General features: G+C 40.0%; 1 protein-coding gene across 2 annotated transcripts in view; it reads right to left on the reverse strand.

Moving 5' to 3' along the window:
- Positions 1-27879, reverse strand: part of PRKG1 (protein kinase cGMP-dependent 1) — an 819482-nt gene that overhangs the window by 741643 nt on the left and 49960 nt on the right. Inside the window, exon 1 of one of the 2 annotated variants that reach the window (XM_067552761.1) lies at positions 3866-4404. The exons of the other annotated variant lie outside the window; for it this stretch is intronic. Within the exon in view, the coding sequence (XP_067408862.1) occupies positions 3866-4176 (311 nt within the window). The 5' untranslated portion in view covers positions 4177-4404. Of the gene's footprint in view, positions 1-3865; positions 4405-27879 lie in introns of those variants that run through there. 2 annotated transcript variants of the gene reach the window in all.

Below are 27879 nucleotides of genomic sequence, written 5' to 3' on the forward strand. Positions count from 1 at the left end.
AGGAGGGCCAAGCATGTCCTACAAGGGTTATACAGCACTGAAACAATTAATAGGATGCGATGTACAAGGTTTGAAAATGGAATTAGATCTCTCTGTGGAATGATACATTTTCAAATAAACCCCCGTTTCACGTAAAGAGACATAAAAATCATCCCCCAGTGGAATGTTACAGTCACTCAAAACCACACATTACAGTTACATTCTTGAACTATTGAAGAATTGCAACCAATCAGCTGCAGTATGAAATCACTCCCCTGCCTCCCACCCTTACCTTACTAAAAGGGGCCTGAAAGGATTAGAAGCGCACTCTTGCAAATGCGTTCTCTCAATAAAAGATTGCCAGCAAAATACCCTATTTTGATGTTATTACATGAACCCGTCAGTATTTGGGGAACACAGTGAATTAAATCTCTATTTCTGACTCACAACTGGATCTGAATTGCCCGTGCGCTTGCATGGAAAGTGGTTCTTATGTACTAATATGAAAATATTTTTGCCAACTCCAAATAGCGCTTTCTATATCACCGTATTTTTTTCTAAAAAAAATCATAGCCACAACTACTACATTTGACATTTTACACAGGGCCTACAGACTTCGAATTAACGTTTTAAAAGCGTTGTGTTGATGTATTAGATTTAGACATAAAGGTATGCAACATATGATATTTTAAAGTATCACCAAATAAGAGGAGGTCACACTCACTTGTTCACATGGGTTTAAATAACCACCTTTTATGTAAAACAATAGGAATATCCACAATCCATAATCCAAATCTTTAATCAGATTCCATTATGTGGGATTCCATTATGTCACTTTCCAAGAAGAATCACTTCTGTGAATTTATAACTCAAACTTCAAATCTGTTACCACCGCGTGCACTCACTCAATCTGGCTGCTGAGAAAAACAGACATACTATTCCGTGCTTATTCTCGGTTTCATGGACACAGAGTCTTCTAGGGCTTTTCTATGTGCAAGAACATACAAACTGGAATGAATACAATGGCCACGTGTCATAAACTGCAGGAGTGCCCTGCTTCATACTGCCCACATGGGAAAAGGAGCTAGTACAAGAATGGTCTTAGCAACTCTTTATAAGCCATGTTGTGAGAAATCCCTCCCTCCTTTCACCAGCCGCTCATACCGTAAGGAAAATGTCAGCTATAAACATTAGACAGATTTGACTTAATGAGGTCTCTCTCGCCTTCCAGCCTCTGACAAGCTGGAGTGACTGCAGGCATAATAAAAGGCATCCCAAAAGCAGGGAATCTAAATTTTAGCTCTTAATGAGACAAGTCTGATGGCTACAGACAAGAAATATGTTTGGGCACGTCAAATAATTAAACAGAATATTAGACAGGCTGTGATCCGAATCAAATAGAAAGAGGATAGACAATTACTTGTTCAAGATACTAGCTATATGGGTATGTATTTTACTTAGCAGATTTTTCATATACCACACTTGCCCCACCTACACACATTCCTACTCATCTTATGGTCTATGAGAATATTCTAAGTTAGCATATTGAACTCTAAACCTTTTGATATCAAAATGAAAAACATTTCCAAAATGAGTCTTAAATAAGCATGTAGATAATAAATGAAACGGTATGTGATGTTTTAATATAAGCCATACATTAAAAAGTATACAAGCTTTTTTGTGATTATGGGACCCAAAATCACCAAGATGTATTGGGTAGTCAAAAAGACTCCACTGTATGGAGGATGTTTCTCCCTTAAACCAAGTTTAGTTATAGTTTCTCACTTAAACCAATTTGCATAGTCTGTGACGGCAAGTGTGAAACAAGGATAGATGATCTCCCAGTTTTATTTAAAGCTCGAAAGAGATTTATTGCAACTTTCCCTTCATCTGCTTTGTTGACAGTGGAGAAAGCCAATGGAGTAGCTTCTCGCCCCCCCCCGAAAAAACTCACAAGCGCAGGGAGAAGTAATATCAAGAAAGGCAGGGTATTACTCAGAACGTGAGTCTGGAAACCTGCGCATTGTTTTCAATCTCAGGGTCTTCCCTGTTTTTCTCGTAGTTGGACAGAATGTCAGACAAGGAATTTCTCATATCTGTCAGTCACTCACCAACTACTCACCTTTCACTCTACATTACGCGCCACAAAGCTTTAGATCAGCTTTGATTTTCATTGTCAAGAGATACCTTGTTTGTGTTGATCGTTGTTCACACTTAACTATTTCATCTTTGAATGAATTTAATTGCTTGATGTTTATTTCTCCAAAGCCCCCCATAAAACCCAATGAAATGCCACAGAACTGTAAACTGTCCAAAGAACTGTCAGTTTATGACTTTTTCCTTACCCAAATGTGCACAAGTAGACAAGGCCACATACCTCATTAGATACACAAGCATGTCTGCCAATAAATAAAATTCATCTACAAGACTAACATAGAAGTAGGGGTCGCCGGTATTTCCAAGTAAGCGTTCTTGTTACTGTTCTTTTAACTCAAAAATCAGCGGCCCCTCTATTATAAACAACATCCGCGATTACTTACATTCCCTGCCCCATTAAACCATTAACACCTTCTTTCACCTCAGACTGAAGGGGAAATATGCAGAGGCTGCATTACCAGCACCAAGGAAAATACTTTCTTACACACCCGAACTAAGGACGACTGCCAAGTTTTCAGCAGCCCACTTACAGCACTAATGCACAGAACGATGTAGACAAAGACTACTGAGGATGGAAATAAATTAACAAGAGTAAGAAAACACTCTCTCTTTCCCTGAGCCCTTCACTCCTGTTGCGCATAGACAGTGCAGGAGTTTCCGAGCAGCGCCTAGTAACATGTGCTGCAATACTTAAATATAATTGGCTGAGTGTGTAAATGCAACGCAACTTTTAACCTCGGAATTTCCTTGGTTTTGTCAGTTGTATCACCACCTCACTGATTACTGAAATGCACTTTAGTGGGTGTTGTGTGTTGGATTGATATTTTGAATCTCCTTTAGTAGTCCGGTAGGCTTGGCTGCTAAACTACAACCAAGAGCCAATTTTTATATCCAAGTTAGGCGTACCGAAGGGCGATGATTAAAATCTGAAATGTGCGAACTTAGCTGCCTCTCGGAACCCAAATAATAAGAGTGCAAATCTTCCCAGCTTAGATACATCCTTGAACCCCGGAAACGTGCAAAGCAGTTATGCAGAGCGCTGTGGAAATAGTAACACTATGGATCTGCGTCAGGTAAGACCTTTTAAAAAACCCACACTTCTGATGCAATATGGGGGGGGGGGGGGGAAGAAATCAAGAGATTTAGCATCCAGAAAGGCAAATTCAATGAAATCAGCTCTGGAATTAGCAATACCTTTATCATCGGTGGTCGATAAGAGGACACCTTAATCATGATAGCAAATTCTATTTTGCTTCCTATAGTTCAAACGTCGATCACTCAGCAATGCGGATAAATTCAAGGCAGAAACCATGAGCACAACAAAAAAAAGACAAACGTACCACATTGGAAAAGACAGTCTGATGAAGCTGCAGTTAGTGGGGCAGGGGCGGTTTGGGGGGGGAGGAGGGGTTTGGATGGGCAATTTTACCACGGTAATGGGGAGAATGCGCTTTCCCCCTTCACGGTCTAGGAACTCTGCTCACAGGGGCTCGGAAGCGCCTTGACATCTGACAAAGACACAGCGGAACACGGATGCGTGCAGTTACTGTGGCTGAAGAAATGTGGGCAGCCCAAGAGAAGCGTTAAGGGAAATATTTCTGAGGATGAGAACATAAATGGAAAGCAGAAGGTGCAGGACTCGTCTAAACAAGTGGATGACAGACAATACAGAGACCATTCAACTACCAGACAGGATGCCATATGTACACAACGCTTAAACCCTGCTTACTGTGGGCTCTTGGGGTAGAAAGGAAGGGTGACATGGCTGAGATCCTGGATGTCAAATGCGGTGGGCTCGGCTGAAATTGCCTGCCTCTTGGTCCTCTGTTCCCCATGCAGGGTGCTGGAGCTTTGCTGCTGCGCCTGCTGGGTGGCGGGCCGGATCACCGAGCGGTACTTGTCCAGCTCGTTTTGTAGTTTCTGGATCAGTTCGTCCTTCTGATCCAACTCCAGCTCCAGTTCGTCTATGAGCGCATCCCGCTGCCTCAGCTCCTCGATTTTCTCCTGCAGCGCGTATTGTAAATCCCGCAAAGTGCCCATACTCCTCCTCTGGCCAGGGGCTCCTTCCTCCGGAGCCTGCGTCTCCTCCGCTCCCAGCAACTTTCCCCGAAGTAGCCGCAGCTTCCCACTTCAGCCAACTTTGCCGATCGCTCCCGATCGACCTGCCGCCGGCAGATTCCGCTCGCCCTTTAAACACGCCTCCAGCCTGCGCGGTGGCTGGGTGATTTGGCAAAGAGGAGCGCGGAGCTACGGAAGGAGGATTAGAGACATAATCTTAAACGGAACCCCACCGGCACCAAGCTACCGGAGGCTGGGTTGTTAAGGGTGATTTCGATCTGCCTGCGTCAGGCTCGACTGGAGAGAGGGAGAGACACAGACAGAGGGAGTGAGGGGGGGGAGAGAGAGAGAGAGAGAAAGGGGCGTCTGCAGGATGCCGTAGCTCATGCACTTTCCCTATGACAGTGTCACGGTGAGGGCTACTTTAAGGATAACGAGTTTTCCGATCCTCCCTCTCGGACTCTGTTTTGGAAGCGGGGGCACCAGAAGGAGATGTTGCATTCCAGACCCTTCACATTTTCCCATGCCACGTTTTCAGGGCACGTCCAACCTCCACCGCGGGTGCAGTTCGCTCTACACTTGCAGTTGCTCCCCCCTCCCAGTAAATAAATAATGCTGCCAAAACGACTCAAACTGCAAAAAATAACCTTCGTGATTTTCTCTCTGCCTCCACTCAGTGAAGTTACATTGTGGGATCTCTTTACTTCCCCCTTTCCTAGGCAACAGTTTGTTTATTTTTGACAGCCAACAGTTTGCTTATTCATTAATTCACTATCATTAAAACTATTGGAAAGAGGAGCTACAGTTAATGTTTTACACACGAGTAAGCCAGTTTTAAATTTGGAAGAAGCCTGAACTCTCCTTTAACCTAAAACGGCGCTGAGCGCAAGCTTTGTTCATGGTTGTTGCTGAGGGTTCCTAGGATCTTGCCGAATTGCACAGCATGAATACAGAATAGGTAGAGCCTCTCCTACTGCACATTCCTCCACTCCCCCCTCCCCCCGCACCCAAGCGTGTACTCTGGCACATTCAAAAACCGTGGCTGTCACTTGCATCCTGGTGGAGCCTGCCACGTTCAGGCAGCAATCCCCAAAAAATCCACTACATGAATAGAGAACAAGCATAGCCCTCCTAGTAAAATGTCTAGACTCAGATGCATTCTAGTAGAATAAGAGCATACAAATTGGTTCCAGTAGCTGGATCCAGTCCGTTTTTATCCCCCATGTTCCACAGCATTAATAGAAAAAGAGCACCATTTTGCTGCACCAAGAAAGTCCAGACCCAACCAAATTCCATCAGAATAGTGCAAAGAACCTGGCACCTTGATCCTGCCAATTTCCACTGTGCAATAGAAAAGTCACAAAATCCTTTGGCCATAAATCTCCATACTGTATAATCCAAACAAACAAGTGTAGCTGCTCCTACCTCGCTAGGAGCATCTAGATACTGATACACTGGCCCAAGAGCAATGGAAAAAGCATATCTAAAAATATGGTTACATTTGATTTTTATCTAGAAGGTAAAACATTAAGGATGCAAGTGAAAAAATTGGCTATACTCTGCTGGATCCAGGTCCCAAGGCATATTTGGATTTTTCACCTGTTTGTGTGCCAGAATGTATCAGTATCCAGATTTTTATAATGGAATGGGAGCAGACACATTTGGCTTCTATTCATGCAATAGAATTTAGAAGTTTGTGGCCAAAAATTTTCTGGATCCAGCAAGACCCAGGCATCAAATGTGTGTTTTAGCTTGTCTTGCAAATGATGTTTTGGAGCATAGATTTTCTGGTCTAGTAGGAGCAGTAATACATGTTTGAGAAGTATAATTTGGGGCCTTGGTACCAAAAAAAATGGTAGGATCCAGCAGGGCCCATGCACTGGCTGTACTTGCTCAACTTTTATACAGTTTGGTGGTTTAAGGATAGAAGTTGCCAAGTTGCAGGTGGATCCAGATGCTGGATCTGGTTTTTGCAGCACTCATATACCATGCGGTGTTATGGTTCTGGGGTTATTTTCAGTGCAGTACAAGTGGTTACATCTGGTCTCCCTTTAGGTATTAGAATTTGGGGGAAGAGCCAAAAATTGGCAGAAGGTAACAGATGTAGGATGCCAGAAATGGGTGTTCGCAGCCCTCATCTGCTAGGATGTATCAGGGCCCAAACTCTTTTTGGACAATAAGAGTGGCTAGATTGTTCCCCATTTTGAAAGTATAATTTGAAAATTATACTTGTGATTGAAAATAGGCAAGATGCTGCAGAATGCAGATAGATCCAGCTTTATCTTTTTCCTGTTGTTGATTACTGCCACTTGACTATCTCCACCACAGTCCCAGCTTTTCCACATGCTGAGGGTCTCTATAATATTAAGAATGAATAGCTGAAAAAACACTTTGCAAATCCCTTATGCAAAACTATTGTTTTAAAGAGGCTGGACACTTTGTGAGCTTCTGTGGCTTCGTGAGTGTATTTGGTTCCCCCTATATTTTTCAAGAAAATGTTGGGTTACACTCAATGTTTAAATGCTATTTCAAATAAATATGCAGCAGCTTAAATCTTTTGGCTGCATTTGTGTTAAATTCAAGAGTGATACAATTTCATTTCTTTTCAAAATGTGGACAATTTCTAAAGTGCTTTAACTTCTGAACCCATTCTTGCTGCATATTTTCCCCCACTTAAATAAAACCTGCACAATTTACTAAGATTCACAACACCAAATACTATCACACTATTTCTATTTTAAAGATGAGTCAAGCAAATGCACCCTTGCTGTTTAGAAACTGGAAATCAATGTTAAAACAGATGTTCTATAATTTCCTTTCTTTCAATCAAGGTTTAATTTTTCATTTTTTTCTCTTTCAGATAGGACACTGACACCTAGATAAGGCTGTTAACAATTGTTTTGAAGTCTGATGGGCTTAAGTTACACAAGATGGAAATTATAAAATATAAACTTTTGAGTAACAAACAAAGCTATATAATTCTTTTATTTAGATTTCATTAACAATGCATAACCTACAGTCTAGATATCTGTTTATTACTTGTAAAAGAAAAGGCATCCCTGAAATTACACTAGATCAATAATGCTGGCAAAGTTGTAGAAGGTCAGGACTGATGTGTATTATGAAGCATCATACACATGATGCTGAAATAGGTTGGCAGAAATGGTTTTAAAAGTCTACACATCTTCTGCTTACTCTGTCCCTTAAGGCATTGCTTTTGGCATTTTTATGACCAATAAAACTGATCACGTTACTCTAACTTATTTCTAAAATAAAATACATAATTATGGATAAAAAGACAGGCTCTTATGGTACCCATGGAAACCGTGAGATCCAAATGAAGTGAGAAGTTACAACAAACAAAAAGAATACAAACAAACAATAAATGAGGTTAATTTTTTTTAATACAACTTTTAGCCCAAAGGATCCCAAAGCACTTTACCAATTATCAGTCAAATCCTGCCAAGTTATCAACTCTGAAGACTGTTGACAGTAGCTTAAAAGCATTTGTTTTCTGATGTCTGTAGGACACCACAGTGCAATTGTGAAATCAGTATGGATCTCCTTTCTTGCATCTCATGTGTCAGTGTTCTGGTAACACCAACCAGTTTGTGTTCTCAGTGACAGTTCTGTCTGTGAGGGAGCTGGAGCACTGTCTCACTCAAAAATAATTTTAAAAAAATTCTACAAGAAAAGTACTTGTCATAAGGCCGCTCCACCTAGAGCACCCTCCACTGGCAGGCTGCAGCATGACAGACACACTTTACTTCAGTTTCCCTCCACCAGAGTCCCCACAAATAGTCTGAAGAGTCTTTTCTAAGTACAAGGAGCCCTTGTGGGGCTAATTTATTAGAAGAGAAAGCCTTGTGCATGTCAAGTCCCACCATCATAATCCAGGCAACACAGCTAATACAGCCCCAAAGTCCCTGTCCACAACTGCTCTCTGATGCAGTCCCAGAAGCCCTCACCCATGCCCCAACTCACCCTTCACAGTGCTCTCCCATCCTTATACCAGGACAGCTACTCCAGCCCTTCCAATTGGAGCACAACCCTGCTCTTCCCAGCAAGAACCCACACAGCCTCTCTGCTGGGAGCATCCCTCACTCACTCTGGCTCTCTGATGGTTCCTTTGAGTCCAGCTCCCCAGCCTTGGAGATGTCAATGGGTAAGTTCCTTCGCTGCTGCCCTGCCTTCAGCCCTACGGGGCCCTTGGCTCCAGCATAAAGCCAACAAGAATCACCCTTCGTTACTTTCAGACTTCAGCCCTTCCCAGCCTTTTGCTTTCTCTGGCTCAGGAAGATCAACAGGCTACCCTTTCAATAATGTCTTAGTCCAGAGCCCTTTTCAGCCTCCTAGCACTAGCTTTGGCACTTGAAAGTCAGCAAGCTAGCCCCTCCACTGGCTTCCTCCTAGCCCCTCCACTGGCTTCCTCCTAGCCCCTCCACTGGCTTCCTGATTATTTCCCTTCTTTCTACAGAGGGCCTGGAGAGAGCTTTTCTGCACTCTGCAGTTTTCCACAAAGACTTCCTCTACTCTCCTGGTTTTTCCTGACAGACTCATCAAGATTTTCACTCACTGGGTCACACCTTGATCTTTTATAGCCTACAGGTGCTACCCCAGCCAGACCCACTTCATTTACAGGAGCCAGCCTCCTTGTCACAGTACTTCAATCCCAATTCTCAGTGCTTTTCATAGGTATTAATAGAATAATTTAATGCTTCGCTCCCAGCTGAGGAATCCTTATGAGGCACCTATTTCAGAGCTCCAAAGTGTACAACAAACCACAGCAGAAGAATGAGGCTCACAAACAAAAGGACCCCTCAGTTCATGTACTGCTGAGTACCCCAAGGTAGAATTCTGATTTTAAAGTAGCCACTTAGTTTTCTTTAACTATCTGCTCTAGAAGCTACACACACAAAAAGCTGCTGCACACTCGTGATTAAATAAATGAAAACAAAAGGGTATTTTATACACAAGAAGGTGACAACTTCTTTGAGGAACAGAATCAATTCTAGTTGTAATCTAACTGAAATTTTTGGCAGAGTAAATCTTTGTAATAGTGAGCCTTCTTGTGGCCTCCAAAGTCTATTTCAGATCATGCAGCTGGAATTCTGTTCCCCACCTGGTCCAAAAGGTCCAACACACTGACACATACCCATCATCTGTCAAGACCTCCAATCTCTGGCCAGAAAGAAAGAATGAGCCCACCACAGACGACACACACATCTGTGCCTGAAAATAGGAATCTTATGCTGTCCCTTTAAAGGTAGATGGTCCTTATTTTCCTAAACCTGCACACAGATTCAAAATATTCCTATATTCCTAGCTTCTGTATTTTAAATGGCATTGCTACTAAATCCTTCTGCAAGGATCATCTGTCAACAGACGCAGCCAGCACTTCCACTTAACTGCCATCCTCCAATTTGAAAACAGGTATCTCAAAGCCCTCCAGTCAAAATGAAAATGCCTCTCTCAATGATCAGCTTTGACTCCATCAGGCTGGAACAAGCCAGGGTAGCTGTAAGGTACCCCAGTGACCCAGGGATGCATGATTGTGTGCATTCCTAAATCTACTCCTCCAGCTGGAGGAATTTTTTCTGGTTTAATCTACTACAGCCCTGTTACTGGCTCCTCTCCAATCTATCTGTAGGAGGAGATCAGACTACAGTTTTAAACAGGAAACAGGGTTCATGAGATCTGAACTGCTGGGAGTTTACAGGACATTTTCCCGTGAGCAGTAGAAATACACATACACATTAATGTCAGGGTTCTGTAAATAAATATCACATGTATTTCTATCTACCAATAGAATAGAACCACTTATGGGGTGAAATACATTGCTATTTAATAGTGTACAGCAACACTACATGATAGTTTAACTCAGAAAGTGAAGAGCAAACCCTATTAAAACTACAGATAGAAATTCAGATAAGTAATATGTAAGTAAACTGGAATTTGAATCACATGTGCATTTAGCAAAAACTGCTATATTACCTTTAGTGACAAGTGGTTCTTAGTTTTACATTTCATCTGAAAAGTGGCATTGTGTCCTATCTGAGAAATAATACCTTCAGCTGCACAGCGCTCCCCTTATATCATTATTTTGGGGTACTGACTCAGAGCAAAGAGTGCCACCTACTGAAACACCAACACTATTTTCCTGCATGTGAGTTTTTCCTTGAGTCTCAAAGCAGGGACTAATCAGATTTGACCTTGTTTAGTTTAGTTTTAGTTTGTGATCTGAGAAGATCACAGTTCAAGATGTTATGTCTGCAAATTATCATTACATCCTTAAATTAATAAAGCTTACAAATGTTAGATTCTGGCTGGCCTGCACTGATATACAAGTAGGAGAAAGAAAACAGGTAGCTCTCTCTCCCTTTGGTGCACCAACACAGGGGGTATCCAGAATGTCTGTGTTTTCCCTCCTTCAGCCCAAGAGGTGGGGGGGACAGCAAGGTCATGGGCACTCCAGAACCCAGAAGAGGCTTGGTCAGGTGGGTTTGGCTCTGTTCCTTGTGCACATTTTCTCATAACTGGAGACAGTGCAGGAGGGAAGGGAGGGAAAGAGGGTGAGGTACACATTATACCTTTTAAAAGTGGTGCAGCATTGTCATTTCTGAGCATATTTCCCAGTGATCTCAGAAGCATTCTACCTGCTCGTGTCCTTCCAGGGATACTTCCCACAATTCCCATTCAGGCTCTATACCTCCTCTCAAAGGCATAAGAGTGCCCTACATAGTGAATCAGATAAATGAATGGGGTCTTCTGTAGTTACTGATTCATAGACATTGACCTTACCAAGATTAAGTTATAACAACTCTCACTCTTTTTAATGACGACGTGCAGTGTATTCTTCCTTTTTCTCTCTGAAAAAAAAAAACATTACTAGCTCATGCTATTTATGATTCAACATTTAGGAAGTTTCTAGACTTCCTTCCTTTTCCCAGTGGAGCCCTATTAATGAATATATGTCCAATACAAAAACATAACTAAAGCCCACTCCCTCCTCCCCTTGGTGGAACAAAAGAGAGGGAACACAGCTGTCCAGAAGAGCTAGAATCTTTTGCACTGAAAACAGCACTTAAAATGCCAATGATTCTTAAGTGACAGAAGTCATGTCAATGTGTCTCATGATCCCCATTATCTCATGGGGATGGCGGGATTCAAGGTCTTTAAGTATGCAGATTCTTTCAATTAACAGAAAGGAATATTTAGAGGCAATACTTGTAAAGAACAGCAGATGTTCCAGTCTGCCTGTCCAGGAAAGTCACCTGAACAGGTAAAACCAGACAATACTCAAAGATCTATTAAATTTTAAAAAATTGGAACAAAAAAGCTTGCTGATGAGACAAGGAAAATAATGCACTATATTATGATTTGTAACATATGTAGCTTTTTATATCACACTGCGGACATAACAGCAAAAACGAATGCCCAGTATCATGTAAGCCAAAAGGAGAAGACATTACTACTACATAATAGCATAGAATGATCTGCATAATATAATGGATTCTTCTTTCTCCTCGCCCTATCCCACAAAAAATCATCAGATTTAGATTTCTTGTATTCTTTTATGGATGTTTGGCCCATAGAGGTTAGAAGCATGAATAACAGAAAGCATCCAAGAGGAAATTACTTCATTGGAGAGGTTTTTGTTGTTGTTTAAAAAAAAAAAAAAAAGACTAAATGCCCCCCCTCACTTTTATGGATGGAGGTGAGCCTGCATCTGCAAATACTGGTGTGGGGAGGAGACAAAACAGGAGACAAGGAACACTACAAATACTGAGGCAAAACTGGCAAGTTTCCTGAGGCATAAAATGTTCAAATTTTTATCATAGTATTAAAATATGTAAAATATTTTGTGAGGTGCCTGATGAAGCATCTTTAGACATGGATCCTACCAAAACTTATTATCCAGTCCTCCTCACAGAGCACCATAATTGTTTGGTCTCTTACTAATAAAAAGGCTCTAATCCACCTGTGTGACTACAGAAGCCACAGATCCTCTACAATCCACTTCACCTCTGCAGTCACATGGGCTGTTTGCTACTCCCAGAGGCTCCTTCCACTGCAGAAATACTCGTGTAATACAACCAACACACTTTTCCACCAGTGTCCCCTAATCCCTCCCACTTTTACCAGGGGCATTGTCTATATCTCTACCTATAGAATACCAACTAGGAAAATGTTAAGTATACTCCGTACATGTTCAGAGTCCCATAATGAGTCTTCCCTGACCAACAGTCTGCTATTGAAGGTCACTAAAGGACCAATCAGCCTAAAATACTACCTACTAAATACTCTGAGAAGGGGCTAGAGATATCCTAGGGACAGAAAGGAAGACGCCCTTTCATTGGAAGATTTTTCTATACATCACATTAACAATAAGAGTAAGAAAAAGTAGAAGAAAAAAAAGAGAGCCCCTTTAATTGGGAGAGTCTGCTGGAGAATAATAGGTCCCCCACCTCCTCATCTGAGTGGAATTAGGAGTTTCCATTCTGTCCCCTGTAGTTGTCAGCAGAGTAGAAGGCCTTATCCACGTTTGCTGCTATTATGTTGTGTGTCAAACTGGTAACATCTCTTCTTTCTCCACAGCCCCAGAGGGATGGAACATTTGGAAGAGAATAATTCCCATTCCCTGCATAGCCACCTCATGGAGGCACAGGTTAAACTGAAAATAGGGAGGAGAATTATCACCCCTTTAAGTGTCAAAGAATTCTACAGCCAACCAGCCCTGTTCCATAATCAGACCCAGCATGGAAGGGATCAAGTGATACCTATAGAGGGCTGGGATGAGGGGCACTGCTGTAGGAGAGAGATAGGCTCCTGTGGTAGGCACTGAAGCAGGGAGAATGAAGGGACTGAGCACTGAGACAGGTGGGTTACATTTCCTAGAGTCATTTCCCCTTACAATGGGCAGAATAGCAGCTGTGTTTTGATGTTTTGCTCAGGCCTGCGGTTGACGGGAGACATGTAAGCTACATAAAGTAGCTTGCGTATCTCCAGTCGATTTACTTATGTTGCTGTACTGCAGCGTCTTCACTGTGCTGTGTCAACCGGAGACACCCTCCAGTTGACACGGCCTTACTCCTTTTGGGGAAGCGGATTAATCGCGTCAACCGGCGAGCACTTCCGGGATCGAGTGAGCGGGTCTCCACAAGTTCCCAAGTCGTCGGCAGCATAGACATACCCTTACATTTAATGTGTGAAGAAAAACAAAAAAACAAAAAAAACACCTGTGCTCAGAAGGAAAGACCCAAAAAAACTCCGGGCATGACTTTAGTCCTTCTTAGGCTCTGGAGGTAGGCCAGCAGCCTATGCTTGCTGGTGAAGCAGGAGCACAGTTGAGTTTCTTGTTGCTGAGCAACTCTATTCCTGGCACACCGCTGAGCTGCAGTTTAATTTATTTCCCACCCCTTCCTCCACCAACACTCATCCCCCAACACATAGAACTGACCACGTGAATAAGTCAGTCCAGTATAGAGTATAAGATACTCATAGGCATCTTCAAAATGAGTGGGGAATCAGATACCTTATGTAATCCCTTTGGGTGCATGTTAAGCAACTACTCATTCTGAAAACTCTCAAAACAAATTCTTATGGCTGTTTTCCACTTTACTGCAGTCAGACATTGACTATATCCCAGCACAGATAAGTTCTTCTAAGTAGTCCCAAGGCAGAAACTGCTTACAGCAAAAGCACCACTTAAATAAGGAAAACCCTGTAAATGCAGCTTCCTTTTTTCTTCCAGGCAAAGTCAGATTAACCTAGGGATTGATTAAATTAAATATAAGACAAGTATGTATCAATCTGATCCTCATATACTGTCCTTTACAAGAGATGGGGACATATGGGTGGATGCAAAATTTGAAGGGCCCTTGAACGTGCAGGATCTGTGATAAGGGTAGGGGAGCTAGGCCCGCTCCTTGAATTTGGATGCCCTGCCTCATTCAGGTCCCAATCCAACACTCACATTCCATTTACTTTAATTCAGCCATCAGTGTGCAGGACAGACAGTGCTCAATTAATTTTTTATCTTCAGTATTCAGTGTTTGACCCTCTTCCTCATTCACTGTAATCATCCAGCTCCCACAAGGAACCAGGAAGGGGTTCCCCATAACTCAGTTCTTACAACACTGCCTCATTTACTATCCACTCTGTATGCAAAATATGACAGAGTTCTTGAGAAACAATAATATGTGATCACGGAACTAAGACATGATCATAATGGCCTATAGAGCTCGCTGTCATTTAGTGTCCGTATTAATACATAGATAATATAGAATGAGGCATGGCTTTTTGATAGAACACAAATTCCCTTGGAGCACTGCCTCATTCCATACTCACTTTACAGAGTGTATGAAATGAGGCTTCTGACTGCGTGTCATGGTTCAAAGGGCAGTACACTGGGTAGACTTCTACCCACCCACTCTTTAGAGCATGGAACAGCTCTAGTCAGGTTAGCTGATCTATTCCTTGCACTCTAAACACAATCACTGCCATTCTAGCAGTCCCTACACAAGCCCAGTAGGGGGGAGGCTCCCTGTGTCTTCTCCCCCCTCATTTGCATTTCCACACTGTGGACACTTGATTCTTAGCCCTTAATTATTTTTTTCACCAAAATGAAAACTGGAAAATTAGTAACTCTATAGTTTGCATTTTAAATAAGAAATGTGAAAGATAAAGATCAACACACAGTAGATGGGGGCAAGTGTAAGTGAAAGCTGCATACAGATTGCAAAATTTTCCTTTGCAGAGATGAAAGAATCCTTACAGACAGGTAATGGCTTTGGCTCAGGAGATAATTAAGTTAACAATGAAGCTCACACAGCCAGTAATCTTTTGACATTCTAAAATAGCATATTTTTAAATATTTTTATTAGGCTGTTCAGTGAAAAGATTTTGGCACCATACAGTTCTGAGATTCTTATATATGATCCAGATGAGAGGGCACTGGACTAGGAATTAGGACATCTGGGTTTTATTCCTTTCTTGGTCACAGTCCTATATCTATGCCTCTGTTTCCTATTCCATTCTTTGTCTTGTCTATTTAGATTGTAAACTCTTCAGGGCGGGATTGTTTCTCACTCTGTATATAGAGTAAGAAATTTGGGTCCTCTACACTACTGTAATACAACTAAAAACATTTTTGATGCGATATTTAATGAATGGTGATTTGTTGCACCAGTACTCCATCTTATCTTGACAAAAATTACTATATAGAGTGTAATATGGTTTGAGTGGAAATATCAACTCTCTTTATTTTACAAGTTAATCTAAAATTTACTATTGTGGCATACCGCTTTTAAAACATTATTTGGTACCTCAGCTAAACTCTCCAACATCTATGAACAGTTCCACTCAAATCTCAATGTTCTGGGGGTGCCATCTTTCATTTACCAAAGTCTCTATTCAGCCTTTCCAATGTGTTTTTTTATTGTTCTCAGATAGTAAAACTGTTGATAGTAACATAATGTTTTTAAAAGGTACATCAGGAAATAGTAAGATGCTCATTGTTATTATCCAAGTCATTTTTTCTCCAAAACCTTTTTTGTTTTACACTGCTTGTTTTTAAAGCTTTTTGGTGGTATTTTATAACTTCTAGTACTAACAGTTTTAGCTCTGCTGTCAGTAGTTCTGGGCTGTCCCTCTGATGGCACTTTGTCTTACCTCCTTTTGCTAGTAATGTACCATTTAACTATCATAGATAGCTAAATCTAGAACTAGATATGTTGTATTAATCTAGCCAATCTTCAAAATAACTAAATTATATCTGAAATTGGAAAGTAATAAATGTGTTCTACTTTACCAATATTAAAATACTCTACTTTTTTAAAGTTATGTTTATGATAGGTGCATAAGCAAATATATAGCCTAACCAAATTTACTCTGATGTTTATTAAATTTTTTCCATACCTACATACACTGTAAGTGCAAATACATATATATTTGTTTCTATTGTAAGTAGGTACACTATCTGTAACTAGATACAAGTTTTTCTGGCAGATCAGTTTTGGTGCAATTTGCATTTTCTTCCTTTTTAGAGGCTGATTAATAAAGTGAGATAATGTATTTTAAAGCCTTTTTATAATATCTGTGTGCCCTATGCAACTATAAAACTTTTACGTAGGTAGGGTTTCTCAATAGGATCTAGAAATCCATAAAGTTTTCCATGAAGATTTTATACCCAGAATTAGAACAGATTCCCATTAATGTTAAGCCTGTCTTTCAAAAGACAATTCCAAATGGGGGGTAACTTTAAAAAGCTGGTTTCCATCATTTGCTGCCCTCTCCCACTGAAGTCATAATTGCTTCATCCCCTAATATTTCTTAATGCTAAAATAGAGTGATGTAGTCTCCAGAGATTATCCGAACAAAATTTAAAGGCCAACAACCCAATTCTGATCTCACAGATTCTATACTACTGTTACTCCATTGACTTAAATGGAGTTATTTCTGATTTGCACTGGAGTAAGATAGATCAGGATCAGCCCCTGGAGTGTGCAAAATTGTTTATAAAGATCAAAAGAAACCTTCCCTTCGTTAATGCTTTTAATAAGTGACTGCTGTAATCATCAAAACACAATAGGTCTACTTTTGTCAGATTTAGCAGTAAGCATTCCTGTTTTTTATTTAATTTATTTATTAGGTGCAGGAGCTTGACTGTCCTGGCATTCTAATGTAACTCAGGAGATTAACAGCACTCTTGCTTTTTTCACCTTCACAAAACTCCAATACCAAATTTGCAACACAACAGCATTCTTATGTATGCATATGAAGGAATACCCACCTGGGTTTTGAGGACTGGGGTTGAATTTTATCCCCACCAACAGGCTGACTATTTCACTATTTGTATGGCCACTACTCTATCCTAGGAGTTGAAGTTATTACAATGGTCTGATCATATCCTCTACACAATGCCCCCAAATGGGGGAGAGGGAGGAGGATATATTTTACCAGGGCCCAGGGGGGCCTGGCCCAGACTGCAACCCACATTACCATGAGGAAAAATTGAGGCTAAATTGTAGATCATGCCTGAGAATATTTATAAAAATGTATTGCCCTGTATCTATTGTCCAGATCTTGGGAGATTTGCTGGAGCCAATCAGAAGCAGTGTTAGAGCAGTCTCAAGCAACATTCTGAACAGTGAGTTACTGCTGGCCCAGCTCAGGCCCTTCTCTAGAATAGAAAGTGTGTGTGGTTGTGCAGTTAAACTAGGATTCTTTGTTTGACAAAGAGAGATTTGTGCTCCTCTTTGTGACGTGGTCTATCATATCAAGATCAAGAACTATCAGTCCCAGAGTTCCTTGTGCATAGGCAGGAGGGAGGGACAGCTAGTGGGAGGGACAAATCAAAGTACCATAAGACAGTGGGAGCCAGTGCTGCTGCTTCTTTTGGTAGGATTTGCAGGCCCAAAATATATGTGAGTAAGTGTCTAATTCACTCACAGTCACACACACACCCCCTGTACCGCCATGTCTGGTGGTAGCTATAAATACAAATCAGGCAAAGAAAGGGAAACTAAAAGAAGCTAAAGGACATCAATCTATCCTCCAGTTTTTCAGATCAAACAAGGCCTTTCTGAATTAGGCAATATACTAACTAGGGAAGCAGATGAACAAAATCAAGATGAAAATTATTTCAGTATAGAAACTGTGTCTGTGGCACTGGCAATTGATGACAAAGAAAAGCTGCCAGAAAATGTATCATGTGTCTCCCATCTAATGCTTGAAGATAGTCAGGTAGTATCACCATTAGCATCACCACATTCAGAAGGTTTACAAGAATCAGGAGAAAGTAGTGCTATACTATCTGATTCTTGTGTTTTCAAAGATCCAGGCTTGTGGCCGGAAAACATAACAGATTCTATCCGTCAAAAAATTGTTCTATGTGGCATCCTGACTTTTGAAAAAATAAAGAAGCTAGCAAAGTCAATCCCAAAAGATGTTGATGGGCATAATTTTCCTGAATTTCTTCTCAAATGTAAAACTTCCAACAAGATAGAAAGGATACCAAGAGATTGGCTTGTTTGGAGTGCTACCAACCAATCACTATATTGTTTTTCATGTCGGCTGTTTCCTGAAGGGAGGCTTAAACAACGCAGTAGGCTGGCAAAAAACGAAGGGTATTCACCACTTGTGAAAAAATGGCGTAAACTATATACTAAACTTCCTGAACAGGAAAAGACCATAGAACATAAAACTTGCTACTGCCAGTGGCAGCAATTACAGCAGTCACTGGCAGGAGTAGACAGTGAGATTCAAAAAATATATATATTAACAGAAGCTACAAGATGGAAAGAAATATTGGAAAGATTGTTGAATGTTACCTTATTTCTTGCTTCACGAAGTTTAGCATTCCAAGGAGATAATAATCTGATAGGTGACCCACACAATGGTAACTTTCTTGCAACTCTTGAGATTATAGCTCATTATGACAGCATCATTTGTGACCATTTGGCTAAAGTCAAACAGAAGCAAACAGAGGGCAGAACAGTTAAAGGACAGGCTCATTATCTCTCATGGGAGAGTCAGAATGAGTTTATTGAATTATGTGGTAAGAGTGTGCAGAAGGCCATCCTTCCAGAGAGAGAAAAGGCCATTTATTATTCTATCATATGTAATGTTACTCATGATGCCTCTCACCATCAACATGTTTTGATATTGCAATTTGTAGTTCACAACAAAGACAATGGTACATTTAACATTAAAGAAAGGTTTCTTGAGTTTATCAACTTTGATTTTAAAAAAGGAGAACAGACAGCTGAAATGCTAATTGGTAGCTTGAAGCGTCATAACATTCCTCTGGATGACTGTAGAGGTCAAGGATTTGATAATGGCTCTAATATGTCAGGAAAAATAAAAGGTGTTCAGGCCTGCATTACATCCAAAAATGAACTTGCTGTGCAGTCTCCTTGTGGTTCCCATTCACTAAATCTTGTAGGGGTTAATGCTGCTGCAGCCTGTACTGAAACATTAACATTTCTTCATTGTGGTCAGCAACTTTTTGTGTTTTTCAGTGCTAGCCCAGTGAGGTGGAAGATTATAATAGATAGGACACACTCCACTCTCAGTCAGACACGCTGGAATGCACATGCTGTCTGTCCACTCACAAAGCATCTTCCAGGTATTCTGGAATGTGCTCTTGAATTAAATTTGACACATGAAGCTCAATCATAAGTAGAAGCACTGAAAACGTACTTCAACTCATTTTTATGCCTTTTGATGGCTAGTTTCTGGTACAAAATTCTTTCAAGTATTGAGGACAGAAACAAGATTTTACAAGCCAGAGGAATCTCTCTTGAAACAGAGGTAGCTCTTATTGCTAATATTACTGAAGAAATAAAAACTTCACCAAGGGCAAGTCATGCCTGACCAACCTGATTGCTTTCTAAGAAGAGATGACTGGCTCTGTGGATGTGGGGAAAGCAGTGGACGGGATATACCTTGACTTTAGCAAAGGTTTTGATACAGTCTCCCACAGTATTCTTATCAGTAAATTAAAGAAACATGGGTTGGATGAATGGACTATAAAATGGATAGAGAGCTGGCTAAATCATCGGGCTCAACGGGTAGTAATCAGTGGCTCCATGTCTAGCTGATAGCCGGTCACAAGGAGTGCCCCAGGGGTTGGTCCTGGGGCCAGTTTGGTTCAACATCTTCATTAATGATCTGGAGGATGGGGTAGATTGCACCCTCGGCAAGTTTGCAGATGACACTAAGCTAGGGGGAGTGGTAGATACCCTGGAAGGTAGGGATAGGATACAGAAGGACCTAGACAAATTGGCAGATTGGGCCAAAATAAATCTGATGAGGTTCAACAAGGACCAGTGCAGAGTCCTGCACTTAGAATGGAAGAATCCCATTCACAGCTACAGATGAGGGATCAACTGGCTAGGCAGCAGTTCTGCAGAAAAGGACCTGAGGGTTACAGTGGATAAGAAGCTGGATATGAGTCAGCAGTGTGCCCTGATTGCCAAGAAGGCTAATAGCATAATGGGCTGCATTAGTAGGAGCATTGCCAGCAGATCAAAGGACGTGATTATCCCCCTCTATTCAGCAGTGGTGAGACCACATTTGGAGTACTGTGTCCAGTTTTGGGCCCCCCACTACAGAAAGGACGTGGACAAGTTGGAGAGAGTCCAGCAGAGGGCAACAAAAATTATTAGGGGGCTGGAGCACAAGACTTATGGGGAGAGGCTGAGGGAACTAGGCTTGTTTAGCCTGCACAAGAGAAGAATGAGGGGGGATTTGATAGCAGCTTTTAACTACCTGAAAGGGGTTTCCATGGCTGTTCTCAATGGTAGTAGATGACAGAACAAGGAGCAACGGTCTCAAGTTGCAGTGAGAGAGGTCTAGGTGGGATATTAGGAAAAACTTTTTCACTGGGAAAGTGGTGAAGCACTGGAATGGGTTACCTAGGGAGGTGGTGGAATCTCCAGCCTTAGAGGTTTTTAAGATGCTGCTTGACAAAGCCCTGGCTGGGATGATTTAGCTGAGGTTAGTCCTGCTTTGAGAAGGTGGTTGGATTAGATGACCTCCTTAGGTCCCTTCCAACTCTAATATTCTATGATTCTATGAACTTAGAGATCAGTGGCCCAAAATTCTACAGGAAGCAAGTCTTGTAGCAGAAGGCATGGGAATTTTGGCACAATTGCCAAAAAAGAGAGGAATGAAACAGAAAAGATTTCATGAGACATCTGAGCCTGAGGAATCATGTTCTACCATCTCTGAAAATGAATCAGAGTCTTTATTCAGAAGGAACGTTTTTGATGTCATCTTCAAATTAGAGCACAGATTCAAAGCAACCAATAACATTTGTTTGACATTCCATTGAGTCCTAAAATATGTGACACTAGAGCCTGGGGAACTGGAAGAAGCTTCTAAATGTCTACTTCACAAATATCCTACAGATCTTTCTGAGAATTTTCCTTGAGAAATGTTGCACCTGGAAAAAGTCTTCAGGTCTACTTTTGGAAAAGAATGTGAACTACCCCCACTTATCTTATTAAATGAGATTTACGAAAAACTACAACTAATTTTCAGTAAAGTGTGCGTAGCCTTATGGATTTTTTCACACTGCCAGTGACTGTGGCAGAAGTTGAAAGAAGTTTCAGCAAGCTAGCACTCATCAAAAACTGCAGACGTTCTACAATGGGGCAAGAACGACTAAGCCACCTAGCTATCTTGTCTATTGAGTGTGAACTTGCAAGAGAAATTGACTTTGGGGTGCTAATTCATAACTTTGTAATGAAAAAGGCCAGAAAAATAAAGCTTTAAAGTTAATTGGCCTAATTATAAAATGTTTGCAGTCACACTAGTCCATTAGAATAAAAAACCCAAAAACAAAAACAAAAAACAAAAAACACACAAGACACAGACAGGATATAATACCTTTATAATGACCAAAAAGTTACAGAATAGTCAGCAAACTTGTAGGACTCTCAGGCTGGGCATTATGTCAAATAAAAATAGCAAGGGGGCGAGGGGGCATTTTTCAGAAATGTAGAATATATAACAGTAATTTCAGAATTCAAACTTTTTTCATGGCTCATGAGATTGTATGTATGGGATGAGGGATTGTGGTATGTGTGGGGGAGGGAGCCCATGTTGCAAGTTTGTACTGAGTCTGAAAAAATTATGCTTGGGCCCTGCCTCTATACGGGAATTTGTAGCAAGCAGATCTATGCAATCACTGGGCCAGTAACCACTCATCTGAGCCCACCTCCACAATCCCCGCTAACTCCAAGCTTTCTTGATCCAACATGAAATCCTCCCTGTAGTATTCAAATATTCCACTGCATGACAGCTTCACCTATGTCCCTTCTCCTTCATATCTGCTCTTTGGTGAGGCATGAGATGAATTTAATCTCAAGAGAACAATGATATAAACTCATTAGGAACTCTCTCAAATGCACAGTAAAAATATCTTTGCAAATGGTCATTCTTAAGAGGAAAAACACAGAGACCTTGGTTCTGCTTGTCTGTGCTTTACTAACAAATATTTCCAAGCTCAAGCATATGATGGTAGAAACTTTTCATGCTCGACCTGTATCTATGCAAGAACTGATTTTGGTTAAACCTAGTGCTTTATCTTCTGTGTTCTTATTGGTACCTCTGCCCCAAAGAATCATAACTTTTCAGACAGAATCCATCCATGCAAAATCCATTCTCAGTCTCACATTAAAAGCATTAGACACTGTGTTAATGGATGTACTGCTGCTATAATATAAATGATTAATATTATCCATCATTGCCAGAACACAGGTATTTAATAATGTTAAATAAAGAATTTATTCTGTGTCCTCTATTTAGAGCCAAGATTATTAATTCAAGACAATTTTGTACAATTCAAGACAATGTCACTGTTTTTACAAATACAGTCGTGGATTTTATAATAAAGGATAGGTATCTAGTAATTGGATTGTTTCCAACTCTCGTTTGGCATTATGTAATTTGAACCTTCATTTCACATGTCCCCTTTCTATGGGTATTCAAGCCTTCAATATGTTCCCTTAAATGATATATAGCTTTATATTCTTCAGATTTTTTCCCTGTTATTTAATGTTAGTTTTTTCTAAAGATAAAATACAAAACTTAAGGTACAATTGCACCCTCTAGTGTCCAGATTCTCCAATTTGATAACAACCAGAATCACTCATAGTAGACCCTTTTTAACCACTGAAAAACAAAACACTTAAATATCAATATGAAAACAAAACTTTGAAAGTGAAAATCCAACTAGATGCAGTTACATTAAGAAACACAATCCAAACTCAAGCATCTATCAATATGAAGTTAATATTTAGTAGAGTTTTATATTTGGTTCTTTGGCTTACTGTTAGAATTCAAAACAACATAGCATTTTTAGAAAGTCATTTATATTTAGAATAATACATTTTCTTTAAATAACATCTCACCCTGCAATGACTGCTTTTCATCATAGCAAACATTTAAACCTGAATTAAGGAATCAATGACTGGATCTGGCAGGGTGTAGCAATATTCAGAAGAGACCCCAAACACTGATTTAAAATGCCCCTCCACAGAACTTTGTTGTGCCCTACACTTTCCATTCCAATCTGTAGTTTGGGGGCAGGATGCTTTACCTTTGATTTACACTGATCCCAACATGTGCAGGTGGATAGGAAATCAGTGTGAATGTGCCTATTCATACACAGGCACTTGCAGATTGTGTGCACTTATTTCTTTCCTCCAAATCCATCCACCATAATCTTTGAACTCTAGTTGGACTTCCTGATAATACTTAGCACTCTTAAATGTTTCAAAATGCTGTACAAACATTAATTAATGAATTCCCCCAAACACTAAGAACAATTTAGAATAGATTAAGACATAAAGAGGGACAAATTCATCCCTAGTTTAATGACATTGAACCCAATGCCATTACACCAAATATAACTAGTTGAGATGTGTGAAATGCTGGCTCCACATTTCTATTCACAAACAAAAACCTTTGTTTAATGTTAGTTAACATTGCTCTCATCAATCAACTAAAGCAGAAGAAAAAAAGGGAATACAAAGTTAAGGATTAAAACACTGCAACATCAAGCACTCAAATTACGAAATGCTAAAATGAACACTGTCCATACAACCTTCATTCAGCCCTGTAACAGGGCATAGCTCCATTCCTGTCTTCTTCTCTGCAGAAACTGCATCAAATCCACTAGATGTGCACTCAGTGATCTTTTATTTCAAGTTCCCTCCACCAATATCACTGGACACCATGCAATAGTCTATTTACTATATCTACAGTGCTTCTGGCCCTCTCCTCAGGACCTGAAGGGAACAGAGATCTCCCTTCTCTGAGACCTCTATATGACCTAGCTCAGCTAACCCTATTTCCCTTCCCTCTTAATTTCTCTTCCACCCTCCTCTGAGCACTTCCTTCCTGTGCCTCTATCAGACTTGGGTGGATGGGCTAATTGAATCTTTATCCCACCCACCCAATCCACCAGCCTGATTAGATAATTACCACAATCAGCTTCCTCTGGGGAATTAAGTAGCATAAATGATCAGACTTCAGGCTCACCTGTTCATTCCCTGCACACTGTCACAAGCCCCCTTATGCATATACATTTGAGACCATTTTTAATTACATAATTCCATGTTTTCTGTAGGACTTCCGCCTAATTTGTTGCAGAAGTCAGAAGGTTTATAGTGAATGAGACAGGGGGCTGCAGGAAGTAAAAAAGGATGGTCTCATGGTTAAGGCAATTGAATGCCACCCTGGAGACCTGGATTCTATTGCTGCCTCTTTCTTTGATTTCCTATTTGATACTGGGCAATTCACCCCAAACTTTCTGCAGGGAGTCACTTCTGCATATAAATAAATGCTGTATCATACATACCTACACATAAGCGGGAGCAAAATAAGAGTGCATGGATAATATTAATTCCTAGTTTGAGTGCTTGATTTCGCTATTTTATAATTCTTGTTAATCCTTAACACTGTATTTCCTAATTTTTTATAGTTGAGTTTAATGATTACCTTAATATTAAAGAACGTTTGTTTTGTGAATTTCCTTAACTATTCTTTTAAAAATAAAGCACGTACACATTTGTTGTCTCAACATAGGTAAGTAATTAAATTGAACTGTATTCAAACAAAATATTTTTAAATGTAACATCTAAGTGACTTTAATTGTTTAGCAGAAAATTAAGCAGGGGCTCAGCTATAATTTCCCATTATTTTTTAAAAAGGTAAATATTCAGAAAGTCATAGCCCTCAAGACAGAAAATTCTGATGCAACCTAAACTATGGTCTTGCTGCTGTGAAACCATAATTACATACAAGAACTGTGCAAAAAGACCATTTTTAAAAGGCTATTGTCAGTAGGAAACTGCTTGGTTTGTTGCAAAAGTTGGAAAATGTGCAGTTAAAAAGTCATGGAACTGCAGAAAGAAAAAGGATGTTCTCATGATTAAGGTAGTTGAATGCTGTGCAGGAAAATTGTATTCTATCCCTACCTGAGCCACAAAGTTCCTGTGTGATGCTAATCAAGCCATTTAAGCCAAACTTTTTACTGATAGTCATTATGTGTTCTTCATTTTTCTCAGTACTCAACTTCAGACCACAGAGTCTGATTTGCAGAAGTGCTGAGAATTCATAGCTGCAACTGAAGTCAATGGAAGCTGTGCTTGATTGTATAAAGTGCTATATGATGCTAAGCACTCCGAAAAAGCAGGTTCTAGTCATCTCAAATTGGGCACCCAAAATTAGTTGTTATATTTATCATTTATTTCTATGCCTCTGTGCCTCATCTGCAAAATGGAGAGAGAGAATATTACAGTCTTACCTCATAGGAGCTTTGAAGATAAATTCATTAATGTTTGTGAAGCGCACAAATATTATAGTGATGAGCACCATCGAAATGCCCATATACGAAGAGAAAACAATCCCATGGATTTTCTATTTCACCACAGGAAACTAAAAAAGTAATGGTACATTAAATGGTATTAAATAGTATTAAAACTCAAGAATAAATAAAAATTACCTTTATAAGCAAAAGCATCATATATTAATATCTTAACTGAGCAGGAGCAGAAAATCAGTTTTAATTCTAAGTGATATATTTTCAAAATCCAATACAAACTTCTTGAGATCTGCCTAAGGCTCTGATTTTGCAAAAACTTAAGCATGTACACAACTTTATTCATAGGAGTAGTGCCATTAAAATCAATGTGACTACTCATGTGAGTAAGAAGTTATACATATGATTAAATTTACAGGATCAGGCCCTTAGTCTGAGCACACAGAAAATGCCAAAGGGGGAGGGGAAAAGGAAAAACAGCCCTATGAGCATCTATTTTTATATATATATATAAAGAGTCATCATGGGAATATTTCCACAGGAAAGACTATATACCATTCTAGAAAACCATCATTCCATCCATTAATACATACAAGTTCATCTTGTTTGAAAAAATTCTCTGCTTCCATGAAAAACTCAGATTATTTGTCTGCAACAGGGTATGATGCAGATAAAGCACCGAAGATTTGGTCATAGACCATTAGTAAATTCTAAAACATCAATTAATATCAATTAATTGAATTCTAGGATGACAAATTAATTTTATGGTTTTGCTTTTTTATTAAGCTCTCTTACGCATTCTACTGGAGAAGCCTTATACAGTGCTTCAAGATCTTGATCATTTTTCCAGTGTTGCAAATTTAACTTGGGCCTCATTCTTCAAACACTTACCCATGTGAGTAAATTTACACAAGTTGTTCTATTGGACTCAATGGGACTACTCCATAATATACAGTTACTCACTCATACAAGTGTTTGCAAAAGTGGAACTTTGTTTTGTACATTATTTATTGTTCTTGTGGAACTGGGGCTTTTCTTACAAAAATAAGTATGTTTTATTAAGTACATTTTCAGTTTCCTATCTCCATAGGATACATTACATTAGGGTGGAGAACATTTTTCAATTTTTTGAGTTTGTGGACTTTGTAGAAGAAGTGAATTTTTAGGAAGGATTTGAAAGAACAGGAAGAAAAGGGGAATCAGCTATTTAAAAGATAGCTTTCCCTTCCTTCTTCCATCACGATGTTAGCAAAATTTTGAAACACTGTCATGTTTTTAAAGCTACCAGTAACAATTATTTTTAAAAGATGTATTAAAAATAAAATAAATTTCAAAAGGAAAAAAAAATGTGTTAGGTATTTCATTTTGGACACAATCATATCTGAATAAAGTTTGCCTTTTTATAGTTTTATCTTACAGTTCAACCCATATTTTTAAATCTGTTTTTTTTCCTCCAGTATGTGGTTTATCTCAGTTCCTCCAAATGTAAATCATAAATGGGAACTTACTGAAGATCCCACTATTGAGTAATTATCTTTCTTAACCCATAAAACATGTGCTTATCAAGTTCAGCCTGCTAAGCTCATGTACTGTATTTCATCCTGAATTATTTAATGGGTATTAATTATTTATACTTTAGATTTCTTTTAAAAGTTATAAAGGAACTAGCTCCAATTGTTAGACTTGCAGATGGAGCAAAGTGCTGCCCCATGGGGGCAAATTCCACACTTATATTGCCTTATTCACTGAAGCTACCACAGGAATCGCAGGAGGGAAGTGGAAGGCAATGCTTTTAGCCTCTACTGGTTGATTTATGGAGGACACCAGTAAGTTCAAAGGAAATGGATGAATAGATTTTCCTGTTATACACGAGTGTTTTGGCTAGTCATTCTACTATACATTAAGGTGACAGACTTCAGTGCAGAAATCTCTCTTACCAGTTACTATCTTTATTGAGCTGTCTGCACAGGCATCTCCAAATCCCCAGCATATGAACCAGGAAACTAGCAGAGTTTCCTAGAAATCATGCACTGTGGAATATAAAGTACCTTCACTAGCATTTTTAGGATTATGGAGGGATCACTGCTGCTAGTTCAGTAGAACTGGTATCAGGAGCATTTCTCTGGGTTAAAGGGGAAGATAAAGAGATGCCTCTTGCCTTGATGAAGAACCTGGAGCACAGGCCTTAGCAAGCAGTTGCCTGGAAGTCCCTACTTAGGAAAGAGCTACTCGGCTTCCCTTCAAGACCTGGAGGAGAGCAAAAGGTGACACCTCCCCCCAGGCACAGAAGAATGTCACAAAGTAAGGTGGTGGCCTCAAGCAGCCTTTTAAAGCATCCAACTTAAGTA

This window comes from Emydura macquarii, unplaced genomic scaffold (genome assembly GCF_026122565.2).
Source record: "Emydura macquarii macquarii isolate MOO-44397 ecotype Brisbane River unplaced genomic scaffold, CSIRO-AGI_Emac_v2 contig_1390, whole genome shotgun sequence".
In the NCBI taxonomy this organism is placed as follows: domain Eukaryota; kingdom Metazoa; phylum Chordata; order Testudines; family Chelidae; genus Emydura; species Emydura macquarii.